This window comes from Pezoporus occidentalis, unplaced genomic scaffold (genome assembly GCF_034315485.1).
Source record: "Pezoporus occidentalis ecotype Australia unplaced genomic scaffold, CSIRO_AGI_Poc_V1 ctg93, whole genome shotgun sequence".
Classification (NCBI taxonomy): Eukaryota; Metazoa; Chordata; class Aves; order Psittaciformes; family Psittacidae; genus Pezoporus; species Pezoporus occidentalis.
The window spans coordinates 191,858-218,344 of NW_026916294.1; the positions used below are offsets into that span (position 1 = coordinate 191,858).

The 26,487-nt window shown below is 36.5% G+C and overlaps 1 protein-coding gene across 4 annotated transcripts in view; it reads right to left on the bottom strand.

Moving 5' to 3' along the window:
• Positions 1-26,487, bottom strand: part of USH2A (usherin) — a 372,227-nt gene that overhangs the window by 144,639 nt on the left and 201,101 nt on the right. For all 4 annotated transcript variants that reach the window (XM_062605800.1, XM_062605798.1, XM_062605802.1 and 1 more), the window contains exon 38: positions 9,644-9,823. In XM_062605800.1, the coding sequence (XP_062461784.1) occupies positions 9,644-9,823 (180 nt within the window). The remainder of the gene's footprint in view (positions 1-9,643; positions 9,824-26,487) is intronic.

The following is a 26,487-nucleotide window of genomic DNA, read 5'->3' on the forward strand; positions in this document are numbered from 1 at the left end:
TTTCTTCTGTAAAGTACAGCATGTGTCAGGTTCAGACAAATACAAAACATGACTGTATATTTTATTAAAAGCTTATTTTTTCCCTCTCTCTCTCTTTTTAACAAAAGTCTAATTAAGTAGTTGTTCCCTTAGGTACAAAGTACACAGTTCATAATTCATTTGATATAAAATGTCAGTTTAGATTTTCGCACTTGTTTGATAAATGAGAAAAAACATGTACGTTTCAATTTCCTTCTACGAGCCTTTACTAGCAGAAGCCCCCCTCCCCTTCTGCTGCTCAAAGACCTTTATGTTAAATTAAACATCAAGATTCAGAAACTGTAGGGAATGATATTTCCAAGGCATACAGTACAAATACGTAAGACTGTTAAAAAAAAGGTAATGATTTTTCCTACCAGTAAAGTGATGTCTCCCAAAGAGCATCTTTGATCCTTGATTTAGTTTTCAGTTATAATTTAATATACAAAAACTGTCAGCAGCTTTCCTTACATTTAGACAAAGTCATATAGGCAGCTCCACAAAGAGCAAAATACAACATTCAAGGGCTTGCTCCCCTCCCAATACGTGCTTGTGACTCTGAAGTCCATCAATATTAATGGGGAAAATCTGTGTACATCAAAGGAGATGGCAGAGAGTTCATTTAATTGTATCTGTCATCATTAATGGTATGAAGTGCTTTTTCCTATATTACCAAATCCTGCCATTGATCAACATGCAAAAATCTCAGGGAGGTAATCTGCACAATGGCAAAAAGCAGAATCAAAAATTTAGTTCTGGAAATAAAACTACTGTAATTAGGAAAATAACAACAAAACACTGCATGCTGTTCTCTTAATGTAACACATGAGGCCGAGCCTGACAAATCTGAACAGAGTAAACAAGAATTCTTATCACTTCTCACAATTGCCAACCGCAATGCTATGGCTGTCACTTCATGTTACATTCTAGTTCAACAGCTGCAGTACCAATAACTTAAGCTGTATTAGAAAGTAGCAATAGGATCATGTTCTGATGCTCATGCTGAGTATCAGCACTGATCCACAAATGCCCAGGACTCAGTACCTGCTCCTCTTGCCCCCATTGCTGCTGACATATACATTGCTTCACCCCAACCTGAAAAGTGCCTTTAGCCCTGGGTTACCATAGCATCTCCTCTGTCTTCTCCCCCGGTAAGACTGTTTTTCCCCTCTCCCTTGTAGTAGTTTCAACAGGAAAGATGGGCAGTAGTCTGCCTCCCTTGCTTATGAACCGAAAAATTAGCACACTGCCTGGCAAGTGGGAGATGAGAATGTTTGTTAGTCATTTTAGAATGAATAATCCAGATCCCTCTCTTTTGGCCAGTGCTCTAAGATGAGCTGTGACAGAATAGGAAAGGTGACACCTCTGTTCCACCTAACTGTGACAAAAATCCCTAACTTTTAATGGATTGGTCCCCCACTAAAAATAGCATTTCAATTGACAGAAATATGATCTGGTGCTACCCACTGAAGCAAAATTTTTAATATTTAAGGTGAATAAAAAGCAATTCAGACAAGCCTATTCACAGATGGAAATAAATGCGTGAAATCCACAACTGAGTTATCTGATAGAAGGGGAAAAGGGTCACAACCTTTTATACTCAACCCATTGACATAGGATGTTCTAGATACTCTTAACAAACCATTTATATGAATTAACTCTTGGCTTCATTTCCTTCGATAATGGTGAAGAACACACAAATTCACTGCAAATGGTGGAAGTGTGTCAATATACAACAATGAATAAATAACCTGTTCCCAAGTATTTTTACTGAAAAGGCCTTGGCTACTCTCTTATTGTTCAAAATTGGGCATCCTAATTGATTAAAAGCCTTAGTAACAACATTACGTTTCATTCAAACCCAAGCCAGGCTGTTTGTGTTTTGCCTTATATGCCATGAGATGTGTCAAAACATTTACTCCAGTCTGCACATACAATTCACCCTATGTTGAGGTGAAAGAAATACTTTGGCAACATTTATTCTCTACAATACAGATTTTCTTCAATCTTTTGACAAAAGGTAAAGAAGAAGGGAAAATCTCCTCTCCTTTATTCATTTTTAAACACTGAAAGGGCTAAATCTTCATCACAGGAAATTTACAGCTGATTAATTCAGATTACAACCATCAGGAGCTTTCTGTCGAATTTTTTGGACAGCACTACCAATTTCTTATGCATAACCCTCTCAGACAAGCTTCTTAGGATGTAAGAGCACTCACAATTTTGGTAAAAGTTAAAACAGAGAATAGAGAAGTATTCTTTCTTTATAGAATGCCATCTCTTTACTCATTCAACTTCATTTCTTTCTTCATGTTCTGTTAGAGCTGTTTAGATAATCTAAAAGCAGCCAACCTAAATTCATGTATTTACTATATATACAATGATTGCATTTAATTATGGTCACGTTCTTCATGAAGAGGCAATCCCCAGGTCTAAGCTGAGGGACAAGAAGGAAGGCTGACAGACTTTCTGGCACATATATTACACTTCTCAGCATGAGGCTGAATATAAAAATCTTTTTTACTTTCCCTTGCCAAGACAATGCCTGTCTTTCTGTCTATATGTAAAATAGGAATAACAAACCACAGTCACTTTAGAAGCCTACTGGAAGTCTGAATTAGTAAAGATTTGTAAAAATCATAAAGTAAGTATGTCAGTATAAAAAGCAGTAAGAATTAACATAATTCAGTACTGGATGTATCCCACCATAACATGGAATACATGAATTCCCTTTCTCTCTTATTTTACTAACCTGGAATTAATTGAAGAGCACAGTATTTCTTTGTCAGAAGAGTGAATAAGACCTACATACAAGTCCAGAGAAAAAAAAAAAGACAAAAAAATCCAGCATGCATGCATGAACATTTATACACTAATCGCATACATATTTGTATGTGTGCATCTGCACACTTTCTTTTCAGAAAGAAAAACACAGTGAAGAAAGCGTGTCAAATGTCAGGAATCACTGAGGACTGTAGACATGTACAGTCAGCTTTCTTGTAAGAAAGAGGGTAGCATATGACAACTGTGCATTATATGGATACCAGAGGAGAAATGGTGACTTTAATGACTGATTCTCATTCAACTTCCCTTTTCTCTCCCTTTTGGTCTTTATAGAGAAGCATATTTCTCCTTAGGTACTCAGTCAACTACCCCAAAGACAACATGAGGGATGATGCATAATAAGGAGCATTTTACTAGGAAAAAATCAAACATAAAATGCCACCAGAACAAATAATTAACTATATGGAGGAAAAATGCTTTATGATAAGAAGGCTGACTTCCATAGTCTAGATGCTTCAAGTGCAGAAAACTAAAGACCAAAACAAAAAAAACAACTGAAAAACAGCCACTAAACCACAGACAGTTGCCTTGATGACAGTTAATGAAAATGCCATTTTATTCTGGAAACTACAGGGGCAGGAGTTGTCAAAAATAAATATAATAAATTGAGCTTTTTAGAAAAGCAGTGCAAATCACCACAGCAAAGTAACATAAAAAGTAATCCAATTCTTGCATATATCTGGAAAACCGTTATAAAGAAAAAAATCATGGTGTGATTTTTCAAATGTCTTCTGTATGTTTTCACTAGAAATTTCAATGTCATTTTACTGTAGAATTCCTTCAACAGAACCACCTAATTTGTCACATAAAGAATGTTGAATTTAATTGGAGTACTGAACTGGTTCAGATTTACAAAGAATTAAAAAAAAATCCCTACCACGAATAAGGTTAAGATTATATAAAAATTTCAAACTTCACCTAAATTGTGTCCTTTTATATGTACAACTGAAATTGCTCTGAAATAGATTTATATGCTGGTAGGTCATAATTTTAAATAATTATCTGCTGCTAAATTCCACAACAGCCCATTTTCCCCACTACTATATAGTCTTCTGGTTTTTAGTAGTACAATCAAGCTGTAGTTTCCAGCATGAATTCTCTACCACAGATTTCTTCCAAGAGATTTTAAGTACAGCCTGGACCTCATGATAAGCCTAAGATTTTGGAAAGACCTGGAGTGAGACCTCCACATTGAGGTTAATTGCCAGCTTATAGATGATTATTTGGCTACTTCAAGCTGTTCTTCCTTTCTCATCTGGCACTCTCCAATCAAGAAAAAAAAAAAAAATCAATGTTCTTCAAGGCAACTAAAATTGCAGTTTTGATCTTCTTTCTGTTTCACGAAGCTCCAGAAGACAGACAGCAACCTAAGAGCTGATACAGGTGACGTATGTTGAGGGCATGGAAACAGCATAGCTCTAGCTCTGGGAGATCTGCCTAGCCCCAAAAAGACAGGGTGCAGGGACAAAGGGAAGGAAGCAATCATAGCTGAAGTGTCATTGTCTTCTGGAACTCCCCAGTTTTATGAGTAGGGACTTATACTAAGGCCCAATTTAAAGCAACCTTGAGACAGTCCTTTATGATGTGTGGAGTTAGGCTGAGCCCCAACTCGCTGCAATTCAGGAAAGTGGACACCTCTGTGCCTCTTGTTGCTGGAGTCTGAAGACACAACCTTTCAGGAATGAGACTTACTTCTCTCTTCTTTTGCCACAGAAAACCAAGAATAGGCTCAGTATGAGCCTAAAGATGTGCTGAACAGACTGGGAGAGGGGAATAGAAGAGGAAAGTAGAACTAATGAAAATGACAATCAATTCAATATTGCAGAGGTTAGAGAAGAATTATTGCTTCATTAGAACAACTCCCAGTTTTCCACACACAGTTTTGCAGTCCTCCTCTTATATCATCTTTCTGGACAAAAAGAACTGAAATGGCCAATTTACACAGCTTGCTGCTGACACTCTTTAATTAGCTAGGTCATTAATGAGAGATGTAGGAAAGCTGTTCTTCTCCCTAGTCTATCCTGCTGTCTCTCCTTAAACTACCTCTAGAAAAGATATGGTCACAATTTTTCATGAAGAACTTTCTGTTAACACTCCTCACCTCACTCCTGACAACTTGTTCATAATTTTGCTTAAAATTTCCTGTTCTTCATCAAAATCAGAGATTATATGAATCTGAAGTTATACAGGTATCACGAAAATTGTTGAGAATTCAGAATTGTTTTAAATATCTTTTTGCAATGAATATAACAGATTGATGTGAGAAGCTTTTCTTTTATTTTTCTTCCAAGTTTCATTTATTTTTATCCATTTTTAAATCCCTTTTTTACTAACCTAACTTTACAAGAAGTGACATAAGAGAATGGAAAAGAAAAATGGAAAAGAAACAGAAGACATAGAACATAAAGAATCGCGCTGAGTTTTAGTCTAAGCCTATAGGAAAAAGAAAGACAGGAAGAAGGCAAGAATAAATTAAAAAAATGTCTCAGAAACACCTGAAATTTGAAGTAAATTCTCTCAAAACAAGTTTTACAGTGTGACTTTTAGTGTGATACTGAGCATCATGGAAAACCAAACCTGTCTCACAGGGAAAAACTCAAGCATATTCTGGTTTGATTTTTCTTCCTAAATAATTCTGGCCTAACAGGATCCATTTGTTGTTTACTGAATATTCATTCATCTAAGGAGGCCTGTTGGCTTCGGTGATCAACTTTCATGACCACTTTCAGATGTGAATATAAGTTGTATGATGTGATTGTTTGCATCATTCGAGCAATGATTCTACAATCAGGTTCAATATCTAGTCCCAAAGGTGTTGCTGCCTAAACTAACAGTGGCTAAAATCCTCTGGTTGCAGGACTCCATCCTCTGTAGATGTTGTACAAACATCGACAGCCACAAATAAGTAGGCTCACTTTTTGCTGCTGGAAACTAGCCCAGGCTTGTAGTCAGAGCCATGCAGCATCCCATACAGAAACAAGGGACCAGCAAAGGGAAGGTTCTTAAGAATCCAAGGCAAAATCTGACATTTTTACTAGACATTCCTATGTTGTGCAAATCACAGACAGAGCATAGAAACAAACATATTCCATAAATTATGACAGAGATTAAAGAGACCCTTCACTGCTTAGGCAAATATTTTCTTCCAGAGTTTCTTCCCTTTTGTGCTTTACAAAGGAAATATATATCAGTTCTTGGAGATTTTTCTATAGCTAAGTCAGCACCAGGTAAATGGTTTGAAATCCCCAACAGAAGCAACTACACAAAGACAACTCTGCAATGGGATACAGATTTACCATCCACAGCAAGCCTCATATCTCTTGTCATTACTTGGGAATCTAGTCCTCTTATGTTCTTTGGAGGTGGTGATTGAGCCTCCACATTCCTGCTTCCCATCTGATATGCAGCTTGTCTCTCTCTGCTACCTCTTTTACATCTACTTTTTCCAACATAATCTATCTTCTTTCTTTCCACTCACACTTCTTATTCCCTTATATATTAGGGCTCTTGCAGTTGAAGGAAGTGAACAAATAGACTTAACTGGAGTATAAGCTATTAACTGTAGTGACTGCAGTTTGTCTGCAGCTAGCTTACCATCTCTTATTACAAAGAAATCCTAAATTAACAGGGTCTTCTATGTGCCACTACACCAGAAATAGCACTCACTAAGAAGGAAAATATATAACCAAGAATTCAATATAGATTTTTTTCCCAGATTTCTGCAGGTTTACATCCCCTGTATCATTTCAATTCATTTACCTAATTCAATTATTTCTAAAACAATTTATTCTCCAGATTTTTTACTGGCTGGCAACCTCAAATTAATGTGAAGCATGAGGTAGTATGTTATTTTTTACAACTCCTCCCAAAGCAGTTTAGGACAAGATAAATAGAACAAATTTATTCTTTTTGGAAAAAATATGAAACAAAAAAAATATTAACTTCTTTCTATGTGGTATGAAATCTGTCACTAATCATTTTAAACTATGCCCTTTTAAGCTTCTTCCATCCCTTTTAGCTTTCTATGCAGTTCTTTGATGTAACAGTTTCAGAGATTTCAGTTCATCTGGAAAAAAAGATTGAAGTCTTGAGGCAAAAAAAAGCAGAGTATTTAAAATTTATATACTCCATAATGCCTTTGTTCTGAACTTGAACATCCTGAAAAACTTCTATGCTTTCTTTTGCCTTCTGACTCTGAAGATAATTTGTTCTCATGGTTTCAGCTTCTTATTATGAAACAGTGACTTTAACTGGTGGTTCCAGCATTTAAGTACATGCACAGTCATGGCTGACCCTTTCTGATCAATTGCCAATCCATACAGGTTTGACTGATAAAAGAGCCAATTAGATTTAAGGAAATTAAGGGACACCACCAATGTCAACCACTTATTAAACTAAATGCTGAATTCCATGCATACAAAACACTAATGCACCAAGTCTTATTAAGAGTTGAAATCCTAACCCCATTAGTAACTCCAGACCATTACAGGGTAAGGGTGAAAAGAAAGCTTCATATTTATGGATTAACATTAGGATTCAGTTTGTTGTGGGGTTTTTTTTTCATCTTTCCAAGAACACTTGAACCTGCACTGCAATTTTACTCACGAGCTAAGATAAAATAAATTCCTTATTTCTGAGACTTTTTTTAAAAAGCATTGACTTTAAGTGTGGCAAATCAGCTTGATGAGAAATGAAGGTGTATTCAATCAGGTAACGTTAAAGATATGGCGTGCTTTCTACCATGTGCAATGCCTCTGAAGTAAAAACAAAATGAAACTAAAGAAATGCATGTTGAAAAAAAAATTGGATCATAATTGTGACCTGCAATAACTTCAGAATGCAATACTCTTTTGTCCTCTATCACTCGCTCTCTTACACAGTCTTCCAACAAGCTTCATAAAGCATACTCCACAGAAAATAAAATTCCTTCTGGTTTTACTAGCATCTAGATTTTGTTTAATGATTTACAAAGTGTCTGTAAGTGAAGGCACTGAATACAGCCCAGTGTAAAGTTACCACTACACTCATAATTTAGCATGCAATGGAATTGTATGTAATCCAAAAAGTCATCATCATAAACATCATGGTAAAGTAAACATACATTTGCCTAGATATACATGTGTGTGTGTCTGCATGTGTGCACACATATAGTGAGAGTACTCTCATATGCACTGCTTCATTTATTATTCATTTCACTACAGATCACAGTCCACTGGATAATAGTATGGAAGATTTCGTTAATAACTCTCACTGCTAATTTAATTCTACTAAACACACATATCCTACTGAATGCCACATGCTTTTCAGCATGATTTTATGTGTAAATCAGGATAATATGTTTTCAGATCATTAACTAAAAGGAAGCATGAACTAAAACCTATTTAATCAATGAGGTATTGCTTTTAAACGACCACAAGGTCATAAAGAAGATAATTTCAAAGCTATAAGTTTTCTAGTTGTAATCAACAACAATCTAATGATGAAAGAAAGTGTATCTTAACGGCTGCCATAAACTTGTACACATCCTTGCCCATCTATAAAGATCCCTTACCTTCTCCTTTGGTAAAATTTTCACTACCAAATTTTGCTATTTCTGCATGCAAAACTGAAGTATGACACTGGGATCAGAAATGTCAGCATCTAACTTCTCTGTGTTAAGAAAGCAGTAAAACAGTTTTATTGTTATATGACAATGTATATTTGTTAATATTAGGTGTAATTTGGCAATCAGATTAGAAAAGCATAAAATCTTCTGCGAATTTACCTTTTCTGTATTCCTCAGTAATGTGTCATACAGACTGCATTTTATTTGTTTACTTCTCAGAAGCTGTTCTATTGGTTTGGCCCCAAAGTCAACCCATCTATATAAAAACAAACCGTTCCAACTGTATTTTTAAGATGTAAGGTTTATGGGATTTTGTTTGTTTGTTTGTTTTCCTTTGCCTTTTTTCTTTATTTTACTTTCAAATGTTCTATCAATCTACACTATTCCTGATGATCAGCTGCAGCTACAACTCTCAAGATCAAGTTGAGCTCTCACATTAGAATTCAAAATTGCCTCAAATTCATTGTTTCCACTGGCATTTATTCAACAAAAACTAATTCACTAGGATATCCATGAAAAGAGAATGCAAAAGGAACACATATGCATCACTTATAAATTTAAGCTTTCATAAAAAAGATTACAAATGAAAATAAATCATGCACAGTGTTTAAGGAGTACCTGCTCAAGCCTTTTTTATATGAAATTTTAATGAAGATAACATCCGAAGTGGCTTGGCTCCTCATTCACAGTAAATCAGCACATTGTAATTGACTTACAGCTACACCATTTAGTGGATTCTGGCTTGATATTTTACCAATGGCTTTTATTATTAAATAAATGACCTAAATCTATCCAATAAGAGTCTTTGTCAGCACTTGCAACTTTTGCTCTAAAACATATTACAAATTGCAGGTGACCTTTTCTATATTCTTAGACTAGATTAGCCATCCATGATAGAATACAGCACCATTCACAGCAAAAGGAATGAAGCATATAGTGCGCTTCTGACCTACACTACATGTTAACAATACAACTACCTGTTTTCATTCTCTAGCTCTCAAACTAAGAATGTGACAAACTAGAAGGTGAAAAGAACAATTTTGTTACTAAGAACTACTAATAAAAGCATATTCTTCTGAAATTCCATTCTTCACTTGCAATAATACATAAATGTTTTCCTCAGCAGATTATTTGGTAATTGTTACATGCAGAGAAAAAGCACTTTTTCATACTTACCTCCTGGAGGCATGACTACTGTTATAGTATCACTTATCAAGCTGCCCTGGCTGTTGGAAGCATTCACTTGTACTGTGTAGTTAGAAAATGGAATCAGTCCTTTAATGGGCACCCATACATGGGATTTGTTGCTGCTGAATAACATCCGAGTACCATTTACAATAGAATAATTAGCATCAGCTGTTAGGGAAAAAGAAGGGGTACAGGGAGAAAAAATATTAGACCTTGTAACTGCTACAATTCATTGTCTTTATGAACTAAGTCTTATTTGTACTTAAATTAAAAGTTGCCATTGATACCATAAATGCCAAAATAAAAAGTCCTATTTGGAAGAAAACATATTATTCACCAATTTCTCCTTCTTTTGCCAACAGTTTATGGTACTTGTAAAACTTCTTGGAAACTAAATTAATCAACCATAAAATTGCAAAGCTGACTGCTATATACTGCAAACAGAAGTCAGATTTCAGAAATTACTCATATTTAGAACAGTTTGTGATAATTACAAATTCAAAACATTAAGGTTAACTCTTATGCCTATGAATGACTAGTAAAACCTGTTGAATTCACTAGAAAATTGCTTACCTTAGGAGTTACAAGCTAATTGCTTACATAAAAATTAGTCATCTTCAGTAAGACACACATACTTTCCAGCATGGCCTGCAATCCTCTCAATGATAAAACAAGGATGTGAAGTATCCAGTTATCAGCTGACATTAACAGAGGACACCACAGCAAACTACATGTCCTTTACAACTCTGAAGATCTCAAACTCAAGATAAGACAATATTTTACCCTACAAAAATAACCACCACAACAAAAACCTTTCCAAAATACTGATCAGTAAGACTGGAAAATAATAATAGTAAAATGTACGTCAAGTAACAACCTTTTTTGACTTGATGAAGATTTCACTCATGCATCTGAGAATAAAGCTGCAAGATTACCCAATATTTTGAACATATTAAATGCTCTATTAATGGCTAATATTATTACTATTATCCACCATGCCATGGAGAGCTCTCACATTGAAACTGATGGAAATTTTGCATTACAAACAACAACAGAATCATGCAAGTCTGAGACCACTGGTATGAGGATAAGATTAAACAGAATATAACTATTAATAATATCTTAAATTAATTAAGGCATTGTCATGGGCAGAAGATTGAATATTCACATCTGAGTCCTCTACAAAATCTAAATAAGACTTAAAAAAAAACCCACCTTATAAACTCTCTTTTAATTATTTTTTTAACTGAAACTCATTGGGTTTACTCATTCTTCTGCAAGTTTCAAATGAACTATTAAAACAGAAATACTTTTAAATCTGAAACAGTTTTTCAAATAGGCCATATTTCTATGAAGTGCACTAACATGTGCATATGCAGTATATTTCAGTCATGCTTAAATTACATTTTACCATGGGTGAGTGACCTGGACTTTCTTCTAATTTAAGGATTCCTATAAAAAAACTGTGATTCCCTTATGGTACAGGATCAAGCTATTCCATTATTGTGATGCTCATATTGATGCATAAAGGGTGTTTTCACTTATTCTTCTTGTGGAAGATGGAAAATTTACTTTCTGAGGTTCTGGGGAGGGGGATAGCTTTATAAATCTGCCTTGTAGTCTAGTTTCTCGTTGCTCAAATTCTACTTGGATTACACCATGCCATACTACCAGATTACCTGAACAACAACAGTAGTGTGAATGTAGAAAGACACCATGAAAACTGATGGATTTTTTCTGGTTTTCACTGAATTTTACATTAGCCTGAGAGACTCCATTTTATAAACAGCAATGGAGGCAAAGCTTCTTATCATGCAAGAACAACCACCATGTTTTACACATTCCACATACAGACATACCAATTCTGCAGAAGCAGAGTTATTTTGTCTAGGATTACTCTTATGTCCCTAGCCAACAATATAAACATGTCTCTGCATTACCTGATCTTAGCTCTTAAATTGTATATCAAACCCTCCTTCTGCACATTTGTGAAACTGTCCCTATGTGAGATTTGTGAGTAGAAACAATCCAGCAAAGCACATTTTCTCCATTATCACAGTTTTTCTGTGCACCTCCAGGCAGACCATGACACATTATTTGTGAAGCACACCCAACAACATGTGCACCCATTGTTTTGTTAACAACAATAAAGCCATTAGAAATGGTCAACTGACATAGATTCTGAAGGTCCTTAAGGACTCGGCTGGCTGTGAAAAGAGGTGTATTTCCTAAATGTTTCACCTATAATGCGAAGGAAAGATTAAAAATCCGGTGTTGACAGATCAAGGCACATGAGATCAATACAAATCTCAAGCATAAAAGAGTCCCTAACAGCAATTTATGTGCTCAACTCCTGAGAAAATTAAACTTTTTCTATCAACGGTACAGTCTTAACATGTTAATATTTACTCTTATCCACCTGAGCCCAGAATGAAAGTGTGTACTTCCTCTGTTGATATTTTTATTTCACTATTAGTCTTTCTTCCAGTGGCTAACTATATCGTTTTTTCAAAAATACAGTTTTGAGTAACAGGAAAAGAATTAAAAGGATAACACTCTATTCCAAGTTGCCTGAATAACAACATTAATATACAGTAATTATACAATTAGTTGTAACATTACATTCTAGTTATAGCAGAGTGATTACTCGGCAATTATAAGAAGTATATAATTACTCAATAATTAGGAGAAGTATGTAATTACATAACCATTTTATTCAGGTCAAAAATGAACTTGCAAATTCACAATGAGATGATAGACAACATATCAGTTCAAAATGTTTCATTGTTTCTAATAAAAAGCTGAGGAGTACTCACAAGTTTCCTAACTTGAATTTTACACAGACAAAAGGGATTTTATCCCAGTTCCCAGCCAAGTAACTTACTGCTACTGGCATGTATAATATTAGAGGAACTTTTTTAAAATGCAGGTCTGACGGGATGAGATGCAATATGAAGCTTTGCCACTTCTCACTGCCTGAACTTTGCTTCCAGTGGGCTGGAAAATGCAGACACATAGGTTCAGCCTGACAGAAAGTGATACAGCGATAACCCTGTTGTACCACTCTGTGTCATTCCTGCCTAGACTGCTTCAGTGTGGACCCTATTTGTGAGAGAAGTCCACGAAACCTCTCTTCCATTTTTCATATGTGTTTTCCTCTCCATCCTACTCACAGGTCCCACTGCAAACTACCAGCAATTCTGCCACAGATCTAAACAGCAGCTGCCTCAGACACTCAGAGGCATTGTTTTGCTTCAGAAAAGTAGTTTCTACCAGCATACCTCCTTGCTCCTGCACATTTCTCTCTTGTAACTCCTGCCATGAACAGTCACTAGCACTCCAACAAGCAAGATCCCCTCAAGACACAGCTAATGTGAGCAATCTAACCAGGACTTAACCTAACAACCTAAGGAAGCAGAAATCAGATTCCCAGAACTGGCTTACCATGTCCTTCAAGACTGAGATACTCCAGCAACAAAAGATGAGTTCAGATGGAAAGATGCTCAGAGCCAGTGTCTCCTATAACCTCACAAAAAAAGACTAAAGCCTTTGCAGACGTAAAAGGCTGCCCCATGCATCTTTCAGTATTTCTGCACCTAGAATCCTTATTTCCCCCAGTGTTTCTGAGGGATCTCTTTGGCTAGGTCTGGTATTTGAGAAACACCAGTTTATTCCTAGTTTATACCAGATCAAAGCATCTCAGTGTTTCAGGAAAACATCCAAATGAAGAAATTACAGCTAAAGAGCACCCATATCCATACTTAAAAAACAAGCATACTTGAAACAAAGTAATATAACATGCTCATGCAAAAAAAGATGTATGAATATACATTGTTTAAAAGTGCTAAGATTCACACAGCACTCTAGCTGATGAATATTTGTGTTTGAAGGTTCACTATGGTTTCGGGTGGACCCTCTGAAAGGGGCTCCCAAGCAGCTGTGCATTCCTGTTACTACAGCTGTAAACAGGTGAATAAAGCTCCTGTGGGTTGGTGGTGCATAAATTACTGCTGTCCTGGGCTCATCATCCTATGAGGTTCACTAGATTGAAATAACAGAAACAGGTATCCCTTTTCCATTCTTGTTATAATCATTGTCACAAGAATTTTAATGCCTCATATATTCCCTAATTTTTTCATGTGTGCTATACTGCTCTGACCTTTTCAATATTCTGTAATTTGACTGGCTGGTGATTTCAAGTCCTCTCCTTTTTACAGCCTTATTAACTTGTGGGAAAGAGGTGAAATGGACAGCCAATCAGAATACATAATATTGAAAAGGTCACAGAAGTACAGTATAGTATCAGCAGACACAGAATCCTGTATATTAGTCATTAGTGTTCTGATATCTTATTCATGTGACAAAGGTTGTCAGGAGTGCGGGAAATGGTACAACATGGAACTATTTTCATGACAAAGACTGCAATGGCGAAAAGAAATCATACAAGCTAAACACATTCATCTCACATTCAAAAACTAGGTATTTTTCCACAGAATTTGACACATTCAAAGGTACTCTGTCTTGATGGGTTTTAAGGAAAGATGTTTCTTTTTTACGTATCAAGCAGAAAAAATGTATGTTTCATATATGTAGGCAAATACCAAATGCTTCTACTACTACCACCACATTTGTGACTATTAAGTAATAAATTTAAACATAAGCAGTCTAATGTGTCAGTATCACAAACCCACTGACAGAACTATACTTTTGACTTCAGGCAGCAAGGAGGCAGTGCTTGTGAAAAATATTACTGTGTACTCATGGGCTTTTCTTTACCTAATCATGAAAAGCTAGCTGTCATACAGAACTTCCTTATACTTCTCTTTTGGTATTCCTATGGCACTTCAACAACTGAGCCACCTTAGTAAAATAGATTTCTACCTCTTTATATCTGAGGTGTCCTAAAAATTGGCTGACTGATGTCTTGCCCCCAGATTTGTCTGAATTTAAACAATACTGCAGGACTGTAGTTTGTGAAATGCAGAGAAATTTACACCTAAAAGGTAAAAACAGGTAAAAAAGGTAAAAAAGCATTAAACGCTTGAGTCTTATCATCACAAATGTTTAATGAGCTATCATTTTCTTTTACTATCACTATTTCAAGATAACGCCAAGAGTTCTATCACAAAAGTACACTACATATTATGTGCTACTACATGCCAAAGGTATTTTTTGAGTGACTGTAAGGCTTTGTGCCACGCTCTAAAATAATAATACTAATCTATAGTGCTTCCATTATGTATATACAAGCCCTGATAACATCTTTTGCATTAAAAAGCATGTTGCTCCATAATATTCAGACAGGTAGAAGCAGAACTATTACCACTTTAGAATACTACAGAAAGAATAAAGGTAGCAAAAATTCACATCAACGACAAGTACATACAAGAATCTAAAGAATTAAACAAAGATTACTTAGTAAACTAGCACAAACACAATTATTGTTATGCCTGCTTTATACGTGTGTAAGCATACAGAGGTTAAACATTAGCCATAGAAGTTAATGTCAGAAGAGCAAAACAAAAATGAAACAAGAGTTCACTTTTTCACTCCTTTTCCCCATACCCCATCCTCATTGTCCCCCAGTTTCTGTCCCTGGGCTGCTTTCTGCCTTCTTTTCTTACCTATTCTTCAGCTTTGTTAACTTCCACAGAAGCTACTCCTTCCCTCCCAGCTAAGATTTTTCTTCTCTCCCTCTCTCCCTTTCCCACTCTTTCCAGAGCAGCATTCAAAAGAAACAACATGAGCTTCCATTAGTTCAATTATCCCAATAAAACATGGCTGAAAATCTTTCCTTATCATTACCGGTGACTTTTTTCCTAAGAACTGTAATAAGGAACTGTTCTCCAATTGTCATCTCAATTGCTATACTGATCTTGGGAAGTGGTTTCTGTGCTTTGAGGCAAAAACACTCTTTCCAACAGTGTTTGGGGCAGGAGGGTTGTGCTTTGTAGTGGTTTTGTTCTGTTTCAGGGCTTTGCTTTTGGTGTTTGTTCTTTCAGATGAGTACAGCGACAATTCTGCAGCTCAGTCTCCTGAAGCACTATTTCCTCCTCTGCTCTCAGTCCATCAGACTGAGTCAAAGACTTAAAGAGTCTCTTATCGCAGGAACCCTTCATTCTCATGGGCTAGAGAGAGTTGCTGTATGAGGCAAGATGGGTAATTTAAAAGCACTGAAGCAAACTCAAAAACTATGAATCCAAAATATTAATATTACTGTCAATAAGGAACAGTTCACATTACCATCATTGAAAAACTTCACTTCTTTCCCTGGTAATTAAATCAGCCTTTAGCTTTAAGACTGAAAACCAGAAAATAATTAAAGGACATGATGGCAACATACTATAGCCACATACAGCAAAAATCTGAAAGCTCAGAGATGCACATTCTCACTGTACTACTCCAGTTGTTTCTTTGACAGCTCAGTTTCCCTCACCTTAAAACAGGCGAAATAACCTTCTGTGCTTTTTCACAGATGTAAATTTGGTACATTTTGTCTTGAGATGTACAGAATTTTCATAAAAATAAAAAATGTACAATGAGCCTTGCTCATTGAATCTGCCTCATTTAGACCTTCCAGTTAAAACATGGTATTCAGTGTAGTGTTAAACCCCTGCTCTAAATATATTAAGCAGTATTTTAACTCACTTTGCTGCAACAGTACCAAGGGGCATCAAGTCCTGGACCCCTCTGAACACTGTACTTCAAGTGTTGCAGCAACACACTACAAGAACTCAGTCCATGACCTAAAGAAATGAAAAACAGAGTGAGGCCACACAACTCTGCAAAGCATTCTATGAGTAGAACCAACTTACGGGGATTTCTCACAGGCTTCCAGTCAGCAAGTACTCTTATGCCAGCATGAATACCCAAGTGACATAACATCACATTGTCTGGCAATGATCAGAAAGCATCAAATAGAAGAAATGTTAGGTGTACTTGTGCTGGTAAGTTGATGACTGAGCATATAATTATTGATTTCATCCATTTTGTTTGAGGAGTTTTATAGACAAATGATAGATAAGATTTTATAAAGTTCGTTTCACAAGTGATTTTACACACTTAAGAAAAAAAGGCATAAACAATTAGCTTTAAAAATCTTCAAGTTTGTTTTTCCATGGGTAGAACATTCTCTAGCTGCAGTAGTACATAAATAGAGATTATCACAGTATCTGGTTTCTGAATCTATGCCCATAATTCATGGATGCCAATAAGAATTTTCCATTCTCCAGGGACACTATCAGAAAGAGACTAGCTAAACATACAAAGCAGAACTGGGAGTCTCAAATCCATAATCAAATATCTAGATTGATTGTGTCACTTGCACTTGTATTGATTTCAATTGGACCAGCTGACCCAAGGGAATAATAAAAATGTGAAATAAAACTGATTTATGAGAACAAAATAAATCCTTTTGTGGGTGGCAATGAATTGGTACTATTTAACCCTTTCAATCACAAAGGGAGAACACTTCATTTTTTTTCAAAATGCTGAGTTAGCGGAAAGAAGTCATACAAAAAAATTCAATACTGTCAAATACCATTACACTTAGTTGTAATACTCTGGAAGGAATGAAGCTCTAGACTTGATCTAGGATTTTTATTTGACATAAGGCATTATTTTGGGTTTTCCAGTCACCTTACATGAGGCATGATAAATGCGCTTGTAGATTGAAAGAACCACAGAATCACACAGGTGAGTGTTGTATTTATTTATAGAGCAGCTCCCTCTAGCCTATTTAGGTTAAAACCTGGTAGAGTAACACAAATGACCCTTATCAACGGCACACAATCATCTTTTATAGAGGATGACCAGTCATAGTATCTTGATCTTTCTGGTACAACACTAGAAAGTTACATAGTCAAAATCTATTTGATCTCCCCTAATACAGTTCAAATAAAACCTTCATTAAAGCCTGTCAAATTCCAATTTTCATTGTGCTTTCTCTACCTGAGAACACACGTGGTGTTTACGTTAGTCTCTAGAGAAGCATATTTGCTCGAAACCAACACACAAGTACCCAAATGCAATTTCTTCATCTGTGCAAGCTCTATAGTCAGATTACATATATTTGCATGTCATGTATTTATATTGTTGATACTAATCATTTTGTGTCCAAGGTCATAAATTGTTTTCTGTCTTTAGGATTTACCTTAGATACCTAAGGACTGTCAGTGCAGGCTCCTCAGCCTTTGGATGGGTTAAAAACTCTGGAAGACATTCATTAACTAAAAGACTGTTTTCATAGGAGAACTGATTGGCAAATTCCTTTTTACTCAATACTGTTTACCAGTGCCATCTCCAGAAGATTGCTGTTATTCCCTAGACTATTCCAAGGGAGCAGGAATAGTCTTAGAGACTATCCTGCTATTGGCAGTCACTAGGAATTTCAGCCTCTAAAGAACTGATTATACATTCCTCACAGAAATAGGGTTCAGCCTTACATTCTGCTTTGTAACATCAAAACTATCACACAGTACAATATAAAAACACACCAGTGTATATGTAACAAAAATGTAACTATGTGAACAGAGATGCAGAAGATCAATTAAAACACTATCTGCAGTCTGACGATAGTCTTCAACAAAGAAACCGTCCAATGTAGAAAATGGAGAGAGACTGTCAACCAAGAAAAGCATATCTGGTACTGAAGGAGATCATGATAGTTCAGATAATCATCCAAAAGTGCATGCAAAACTGAGTTTTCTAGACATTCAAATAAAACTTTAAATGGCATATTACTGAGTGCCAAAATGCTTCTAAGTCCTTCTCTAAAATACGACTGTTCAAAAATGGATCACCTGTCCTCTTCCCACCCCTCCCCCCCCCCTTCAAATACCTTTAAGGATTATTGAGTTTTATTACTGAGGTTGGTAGCTAAAACTAAGGAGACAGACACATTAAATGGGTGAGGAATGGGATAAAATATGAAAACCTGAAAAGATAAAAACTTGACTTCGAAAAGCAGCTAAGGGTTTCCACAAAACCACCTTACTTTGGGAGCACGGAGGGGATCTCTCTGGTGCAGGTGACCATGATGAATATGCCAATGCTGTTGCTCACAGTGGGGATGACTCTTGCCATGCTGTCTCTCTGCCACTATATACTTTCCATTGGGAACTGCTCAAGCTCCCTGTTGTTCCCATTTATGATGCCATGTGTGCTGTGTGGAGTATGTGAACACAGTGCAAGCATTGCACACTGTTCACTAAACATCTGTGTTTATAAACATATCAAGCATTTAAATCTGTATTATCAACTTTGTTGTGTACTAGGTTTTGGAAAGTAAAGATGTTGTGGTGAGAGGCAATTCTCACAGTGTCATAGTGGCTCCCATGAAGATCCTCTGTAACAACAGTATTGGGGTTTTCAGGTGCAAGGCCAGAAGAAAAATAATCCAAGAATAAGAGGTTGAGAATTATAACAGAAAATATTTCCAGAGAGGCTCTAGAAAACACTACCTCAGCAGCTTCAGGGTCAGTAGTATCAGCAATATTAAGGCACTAATGTACCTTAGGTAGTGTACAACAAACTGAAATGCATTAAATATTTCTTTATATATTACAAAGGTAACTGGTAAATGACCAACATCATTAATATGTCCATGATTTCTCATATTTGAAATCCTTTTGAATGGCCCTTTTGGACCCTTCTTTTAAAATCAAGGCTCTCTACTCTCCTTAGGCCAGCTTCTTGAAGAAAGGATCATTTTTCTTATTAGTAATGCCAAATTCTGTGTGCCTATTGTATTAAAAAAAATAAACAAGGATTACTGCTAGGGACTTCAGGTTGGAGAATGCTTAAGGCTACTGCACAATCCTAAACTACTGGAGTGAAGCTGGGATGACTTTTCCTGTCCTTAATAGATAATGGTCTGTCCCTGGCAGAGGAACACATCACATTATAAACATCTTTGGTAAGTGACTAAAGGCAGGAAGAAAACACAGTCCTGATATTTACCTCCTATGGAAAAAGTGTTCATATTTCTTTGGTACCAGCTTCTTGAATGTTCAGGTGCATAAGAGAAAAGGCTTAAGAACTACTCAACAATAGGAAAAAATTAGCCCTTCTTAAGAAATAGCTTGTCTTGAAAATAAATCATATGCTTTGATTTCATCTATGGAATGACTATACTGCCATTTTTGAAAGAGAATTTTTCTTGCTAATATTAAAGCACATTTGAACTTGTACCTATTGTCAGGTACTGCATATTCAGTTGCAGCAAATGTAAATTAAAATCTATGCTTGGATATTTGTATTTTGAGGTAATTATACATACTACCATGTCTAAAAGGAATTTATTATGAAAATTGGCCCAACAAGTCTCTCAGAAATGTTTTAGTAATTTCTGAAACATGTTTAATTGTCAAAAATTGTTCTTTTTAAATTGTCAGATCTAAATGTAAAACACCCCTTCTTCTGCAGCTTTGAAAAAACATCTCACAGAATTTTCATTCTCCATTCTCTACCCTTCAACACAAAATGGGCTAGGAACTTTAAGGTGCTTCAGTATTCCTCTCCCCACTTCCGCTGGCATATGCAGGTGGCATGTCTTCCCCCAGCAGACATTGCTTGTATGCGCTAGCTTGATGCTTAACATATTTGAATTCTGATTGAAGAGTGTACTGAAAGCACTGTGCTCAATCACAATTGTAAGACGAACCTTCTAATAGAAGCCAAATTAATAATGATCTGTGTTTCCATCTATTTATTTACAGAGATCGTAAATATTAAACTAAAAAGCTTAGATGAACAACATTCTAATGTATATATGCAAAAGACAACTTGTTTATAGATGTAGCAGCTGGGTTTTTTTGTTTTTACTAGAAAATGTTGCCTTCTGCTGACAGCATTCTGCAGTTTGCCAAGAGAATGAGTAGGCTGCAAGGAAGCTTTCTGGTACAGCATCTCTAAATAAGCAGTTACCAGACGAATAGTTTTCCCTTTACAAAAAATAACAGATGAACTACACTGCTGAAAAGTAAGAACAGTGGGTGGGATGATACGTCAACAACAGAAGCTACAAGTAAAAAAAAAAAAAACAACAAACCAAACTAAAAATAACTTACACTGCCTTCTACATTCATGAGCAACAAAGAGTTCTGAGTACAAGCCTGCAACTTTGTGTTGTGAAACTCCCTAAGGGCATATAGTTAATTAAGGATTCTCTTTATGTCAAACTTGCATTCAAATGCACCACAACATCCAGGGGACTACAGATTTGGATTCGGGTTTTGTGCTAATGCAGTCATCTGACACAGGTAGGAAGATAAGAATTTCCTCCAACTATCTGCTCTGGAAAAGAGGCAATACCTGATTCTTCCTGTACAAGAACTTAATTTCAGATATCCAGATGCAATTAAAAAGGACCCTGTACATAATCTAAAGCACCCTGAGGGTAAATGGGGCTGAATGAGGAAACTACTTGAAAGAAATAGGTCTGGTTCTGTCACCTTTCTATCCCCCTCAAGTCCTCTGAGAACTGAAAGAATATCAGATAATTATAAGAACTTCAATTCTGCTTTAAGAGAGAAAAGCTGTTTGTGGTCTGGTAATACAAGTTTTTCATGCCCTGGCTTAACCATTTGCAAAACAAATTCCTCTTTAAGGCTTCTTCCACAGATAAACCAGGATTTAAATGACTTGAGGCAGAGCAACTTGCCTTTGCAGGAAAAAACATGTTGCCTGAGCACTGCAGAACGGGGACAGAGCCCTCAGTTTCTAAAATCATATTTGATCCCTATATGCAGTTTGCTGGGAACAAATACTCTTTTGGAAAACGTGCATATGTGGATCAGAATGGTGAAACAGACTCAACAAAGCTCCTGCCTGTATTTTAACAAGTACTTTCAAAGGACTGCTGATAAGTGATGGAGTGGCTTGGCGAGCTCCTCTGTCAGTGCCTTCAGCCCTCTTGTGTGGAACCCATCTGGCCCCATAGACTTGTGTGTGTCGAAGTGGAGCAGGAGGTCACTAACCACTTCATCCTGGATTACAGGCATTTAAATCAGCTCCTTATCTCTGTCATCCAGCTCAGGCGACTGAGCACGTGGAGGATGCTGGTCTGACTATTAAAGCCTGAGGCAAAGGTGCCATTAAGTACCTCAGCCTTTTCCCCATCCTTGGTCACTAGGCTTCCCCTGGTATCCAGTAAAGGATGGAGGTTCTTCTTTGTCCTTCCTTTTATTGCTCATATATTTGTAAAAGAATTTTTTATTATCTTTTATGGCAGAGGCCAGATTTAGTTCCAGCTGTGGCTTTGCCTTTCTAACTTTCTCCCTACAACATCCCTGTACTCCTCACCAGGCAATGGTCCCTTCTTCCACAGGTGATAGATTCTCTTTTTTCCTGAGTTCCAGCACTATCTCCCTGTTCAGCCAGGCAGGTCTCTTCCCCACCAATTTGTTTTTTGGCACGTAGGGAATGTCTGCTCCTGTGCCTTGAAGATTTTATTCCTGAAGTGTGACCAGCCTTCCTGGGCCCCTTTCTCCTGTTTCCCAAGGGAGTCCATCAATCAGTGTCCTAAGCAGGCCAAAGTCAGCTCTCTGGAAGCCTAAGGTTTTGCTGACCTTTCTCCTGACTTCTCCAAAGACTGCAAATTCAACCATTTAATGATCACTTTGCCCAAGACAGCCTCCACATCACACCACAACACATCACCCACCAGTCTTTCCCTATTTGTGAACAGCACATCTAACCAGGCATCTCCCCTAGTTGGCTCACTCACCACCCGGGTTAGGAAGCTATCTTCCACACCTTGCAAGAACTTCCTGGACTGTTTCCTCTCCGCCATGTTGTACTTCCAGCAAACATCTGGTAGGTTGAAGTCTCCCATGCATTATGTAACATTTATCTTGGATTCAAAAGTCAGGAATTTGAAGAATTCTGGACAATTTGAACACTCTCTCTTGCTTTTATGTATTACAATGCAGTCTTTACTGATGTATTGCTGTTTTTACTGTAAGATGATAAATATTCCCTACCCCCCAAGAAACCCTAAAATACCAACTTTACTTCTTTTGAAAATTATTTAAGATGATCAGGCCTCATTAGAAAAGAGTCTAGAATGAAATACAGATCACTATAATAAGGAAATAATAAATAAGCTCCAAGACTATTTATTTTTAATTCCTAGGAGGTAAGCTCCAAGACTGTTCATTTTTAATTCCTATGAGGTATGCATTTGTCTAAAAAACAGCTGGATGGACAGTTATACGGTATCTTAAACAAATACAATGAATGGCATTTGGTAAAAAAAACCAGTGTATATAAAATATGAAGAGTCAGACAGAGATATATTTCACATATGTGAAATTTGAAAGATTTCGAACAGAGTGAAAAAGAAGCCAAGCCTGTGGACCTCTATAGAATATTGAAGCATGAGATTGGCTGGTGTTCCTGAAGTGACTAACAAGTTCATGACAGAGAAAGTGTTAAGTCATATGTTATTTGAACACTTTCCATGTCATCAACCTGCTATCTCAACATAATATATGCTATAGCAGGAAACTGATAAGATAACAACACATCAAGCAGAGTTTCATAATCTACATTAGGGACGGCAGTGTAAAAATATAGAATTACAACATGCAGTACAAAATCCCCACTTTTTCATAGTGGTAGCCTTTGCCCTGTCCAGGGGTTCTACTTATACAGAAAGATTTCACACACTTTTTAAAGTGCTATCTCATGAGTCCATCCATCAGAGGTGTAATATCTCATACTTAAAAGGAAAGAGGGAAAAAAAAAAGCCAAGGAGATATGCTAGGTTTGAATGTAGACCTTCCAGCTCCAATGCAGATAAGCTACAGTTGAAAAAGAGAGAAAATGAATGCAATGCTTTGATCAAACACAATAACCCTCATATTGTCAAACTATTGCTACCTCTGCAATACTCCCTGATATGCATAGGCATTTATTCAGGTTCCTTTAGCTTCATTTCTCTCTAATTCTACTTTGGTTAGAAAGAGTTATCCAACTAAGTAAATAAATACTAAATTTTTATATAAGTACTGCCAAAATCTGTGATATTTTCCTTTCATAATACTTTGATGGGATTTTTTTAAAGCAGTTTTTGGCATCATGCAATTTAGCATCCCTACTTCCAAATAAACACATGTCATAGCTGGAATGACTGGGCCCGACAGACAGTCAAGCAAAATCTCCCCTATCTCACCTTCCTTCATAACAGACGTTATTGTGACATCTAAGAATATTTGAAGTGCTTTGCAACAGAACAGAGTTAAACGTCTTCAAAAGAGAAGGTGACTGCACTGCTAGGGAAATTATATGTTCATCTATTAAAGATTCATATTCCTACCAAAATCTTGAGGTTTTATTAATAATAGTGAATGCAAATGAAGATTTTTCAATTGAGAGCTGTATACACAGAAATTGCAAAGCATCATTGTGGTTACTGCAGCAAACTCTTGTTTGGCAACAATCTTCAAAACTTACTTACATGACATTTCAGATCCGAGATCCAAAATCTGCTTCCTGAGCTTCCCAAACTGACAGCTTAACCTACTGCTGAGGGGGCCACCAGTTCAAGAGATGGGTGTAACTATTTTAATGTCTATATACAGCCCTTTTAGGTGAATTCCACCTCCAATTTTTACATTTTAATCCCTGCCTCTTTAACAGACGTTGCAGCAAAGGATGTAATACAGTTGTTCATTATGCCAAGAAAATACCAATTAGCCATCAGACAATTCAATAAGCTTTTGTGAACAGATGATGTCTTATATAAGTTTGATGAATTAATGCTTAATTTCCTTCCTGCATAACCCCCAAAACAGCCAGCATAAATGTCAAGTGCTAGAGTTCTACTTCTGGGGGGAAACACTCTTTACTTATTTAGCATTGCAAAGTTTCAGCAACAGTGAACAAACATAATGAAATTTTTTGGGTTCCATTCCCCAACAATTCTTTCACCACCACCCCTCTCTCCTGACTTGAACTAAGATAGCAGATACTTTAAGTCAACTCTTTTAATTGCTTCCAATTTGCCTGCTTTGCTTTTGGCAATTAGCAAACCGAAATGTTATCATGAAAGAGTCCATCTCATTAATAAGGCCAGGTTTTCCCTCTACTAAAATATGCAGGCACTCTGTTCTTTATTACCAGCAGGAGATAAATGGATGGTTTTCGTTGCTGAAGAATATATAATGGTTAAAAAGTCACTTTTTTCCTCCAGCTCTACATAAATCACAGAACTAGTCAATATTTAATAATGCTTGCCTTGGTCTGGAGTCCCTTGATCACCCCTGTCATGTGTAATAGCTCCCTCTCCGATATCTTTGACATAAAAGCCCAGCTTTACTGCAATACTAACATGTAGAGGGTCATTACGAATCGACATTTACCTTAATCTGTGACTGCCAACCATGAACCGATAAATTCCAGTAGATTCCACTGGGAGAAATCAGTAAACTTCTCAGTGGAAAGAACTGAAGGAAAATTCTGCCGAGAACAGAATATATTTTCTACAAGGGCTGCTCTGTAAATGGGTTCTGACTTTTGAAAGTTCTCTAGCTGCACAGCTTTGCAACATTTAATACCGTTTTGATGGTTTGAGAGACGGGATGACAACCAAGGATGACACGACTTAGAAAGGAAGCAGAAATTTTCTCTGCAAAAACAATGTAAGATTAAGCACAAGGGGAATATGGCTTTTGCATTATTCACCCTGCTGCCTTGGTGGAAATGGCTGTGCTGTCAGGGGTCCAGCCAAAATGTTGCTCCTCTTTTTCAAATTGATCATCACTCCTTCTCCTCCTAATCGTACACAAGTGCTTCACAGCAGAATACATCAAAGCCTTCATTGCATAAAAAAGGGAACACAACAGCCTTTGTGAGGGGTCAGCCCAGACTGCCTACCACACATTACATTCTTCAAGGGTTGCGTTTCTCCAAACAGCACAGAAACAAATTCATTTATATACTGCCTTGTAGAGGACAGCAATTACAGTGTGTATGTTCTCTTTAGCACCAATACTGGCAACAACAAACCTTTGTCATTCTGAGCCGAAAAAAGAAGCAAGTTATGAAGCCATCATTGATTCAATTATGTGTCTGCATATACAAGACTGATTAAATTTGTGTACAGTACATAGAAGGATTAAATGTCAGCCAAACATTATTTTCAAACAAATTTTGTATTATATTTATATGAAAACATTTGTAGAGTTGCCTGATGTCAACCATGCTATTTAAAGTGCACTAAAAATTAATGACAATATTGTTAGGTATAATTCATGAATATTATTTGTGTACAATATTTTATTATTTATTATAGCTTAGAGCATGCTTAATAGCTCAAATTGACATATTAAACACATGCATTTTTGTGAACATTCATTTTTACTCACTGCCCAAATCTTTTACATCTTTATAATAACTAGAGGACAGCATTTTACTTGCAATTGAAAAACACACATTTTGTGTAACACATTTGGAAAACATGTCTCTTTACATTCTTTAGTGAGTTATATAGCCTTTTACACAAGGCTAACACCCCTGTCTAACTCTACCTGCTCTGATTCAGCAACATTTGCACCAAGACCACATTGCTATGCTCAGGTTTACAACACACAAGAAAGAAACAAAAAGTCCAACCCACAGAACAACTAGCGGAAATAAAACAGCAGCCCACAATACAGTAAGATTCAACAGATAACTTTTGATTTGGATGTTGAGTCTCTTATACAGAAATAGAGTCACATTTCCTTTCTTCTTTTTAGGAATAAGTGTCTAATTTCACTGAATACTTTTTTATGTACCTGGCTGTTTGTAAGCCTTGCTTCTTTATGACTGCTTACATGAATTTCAAA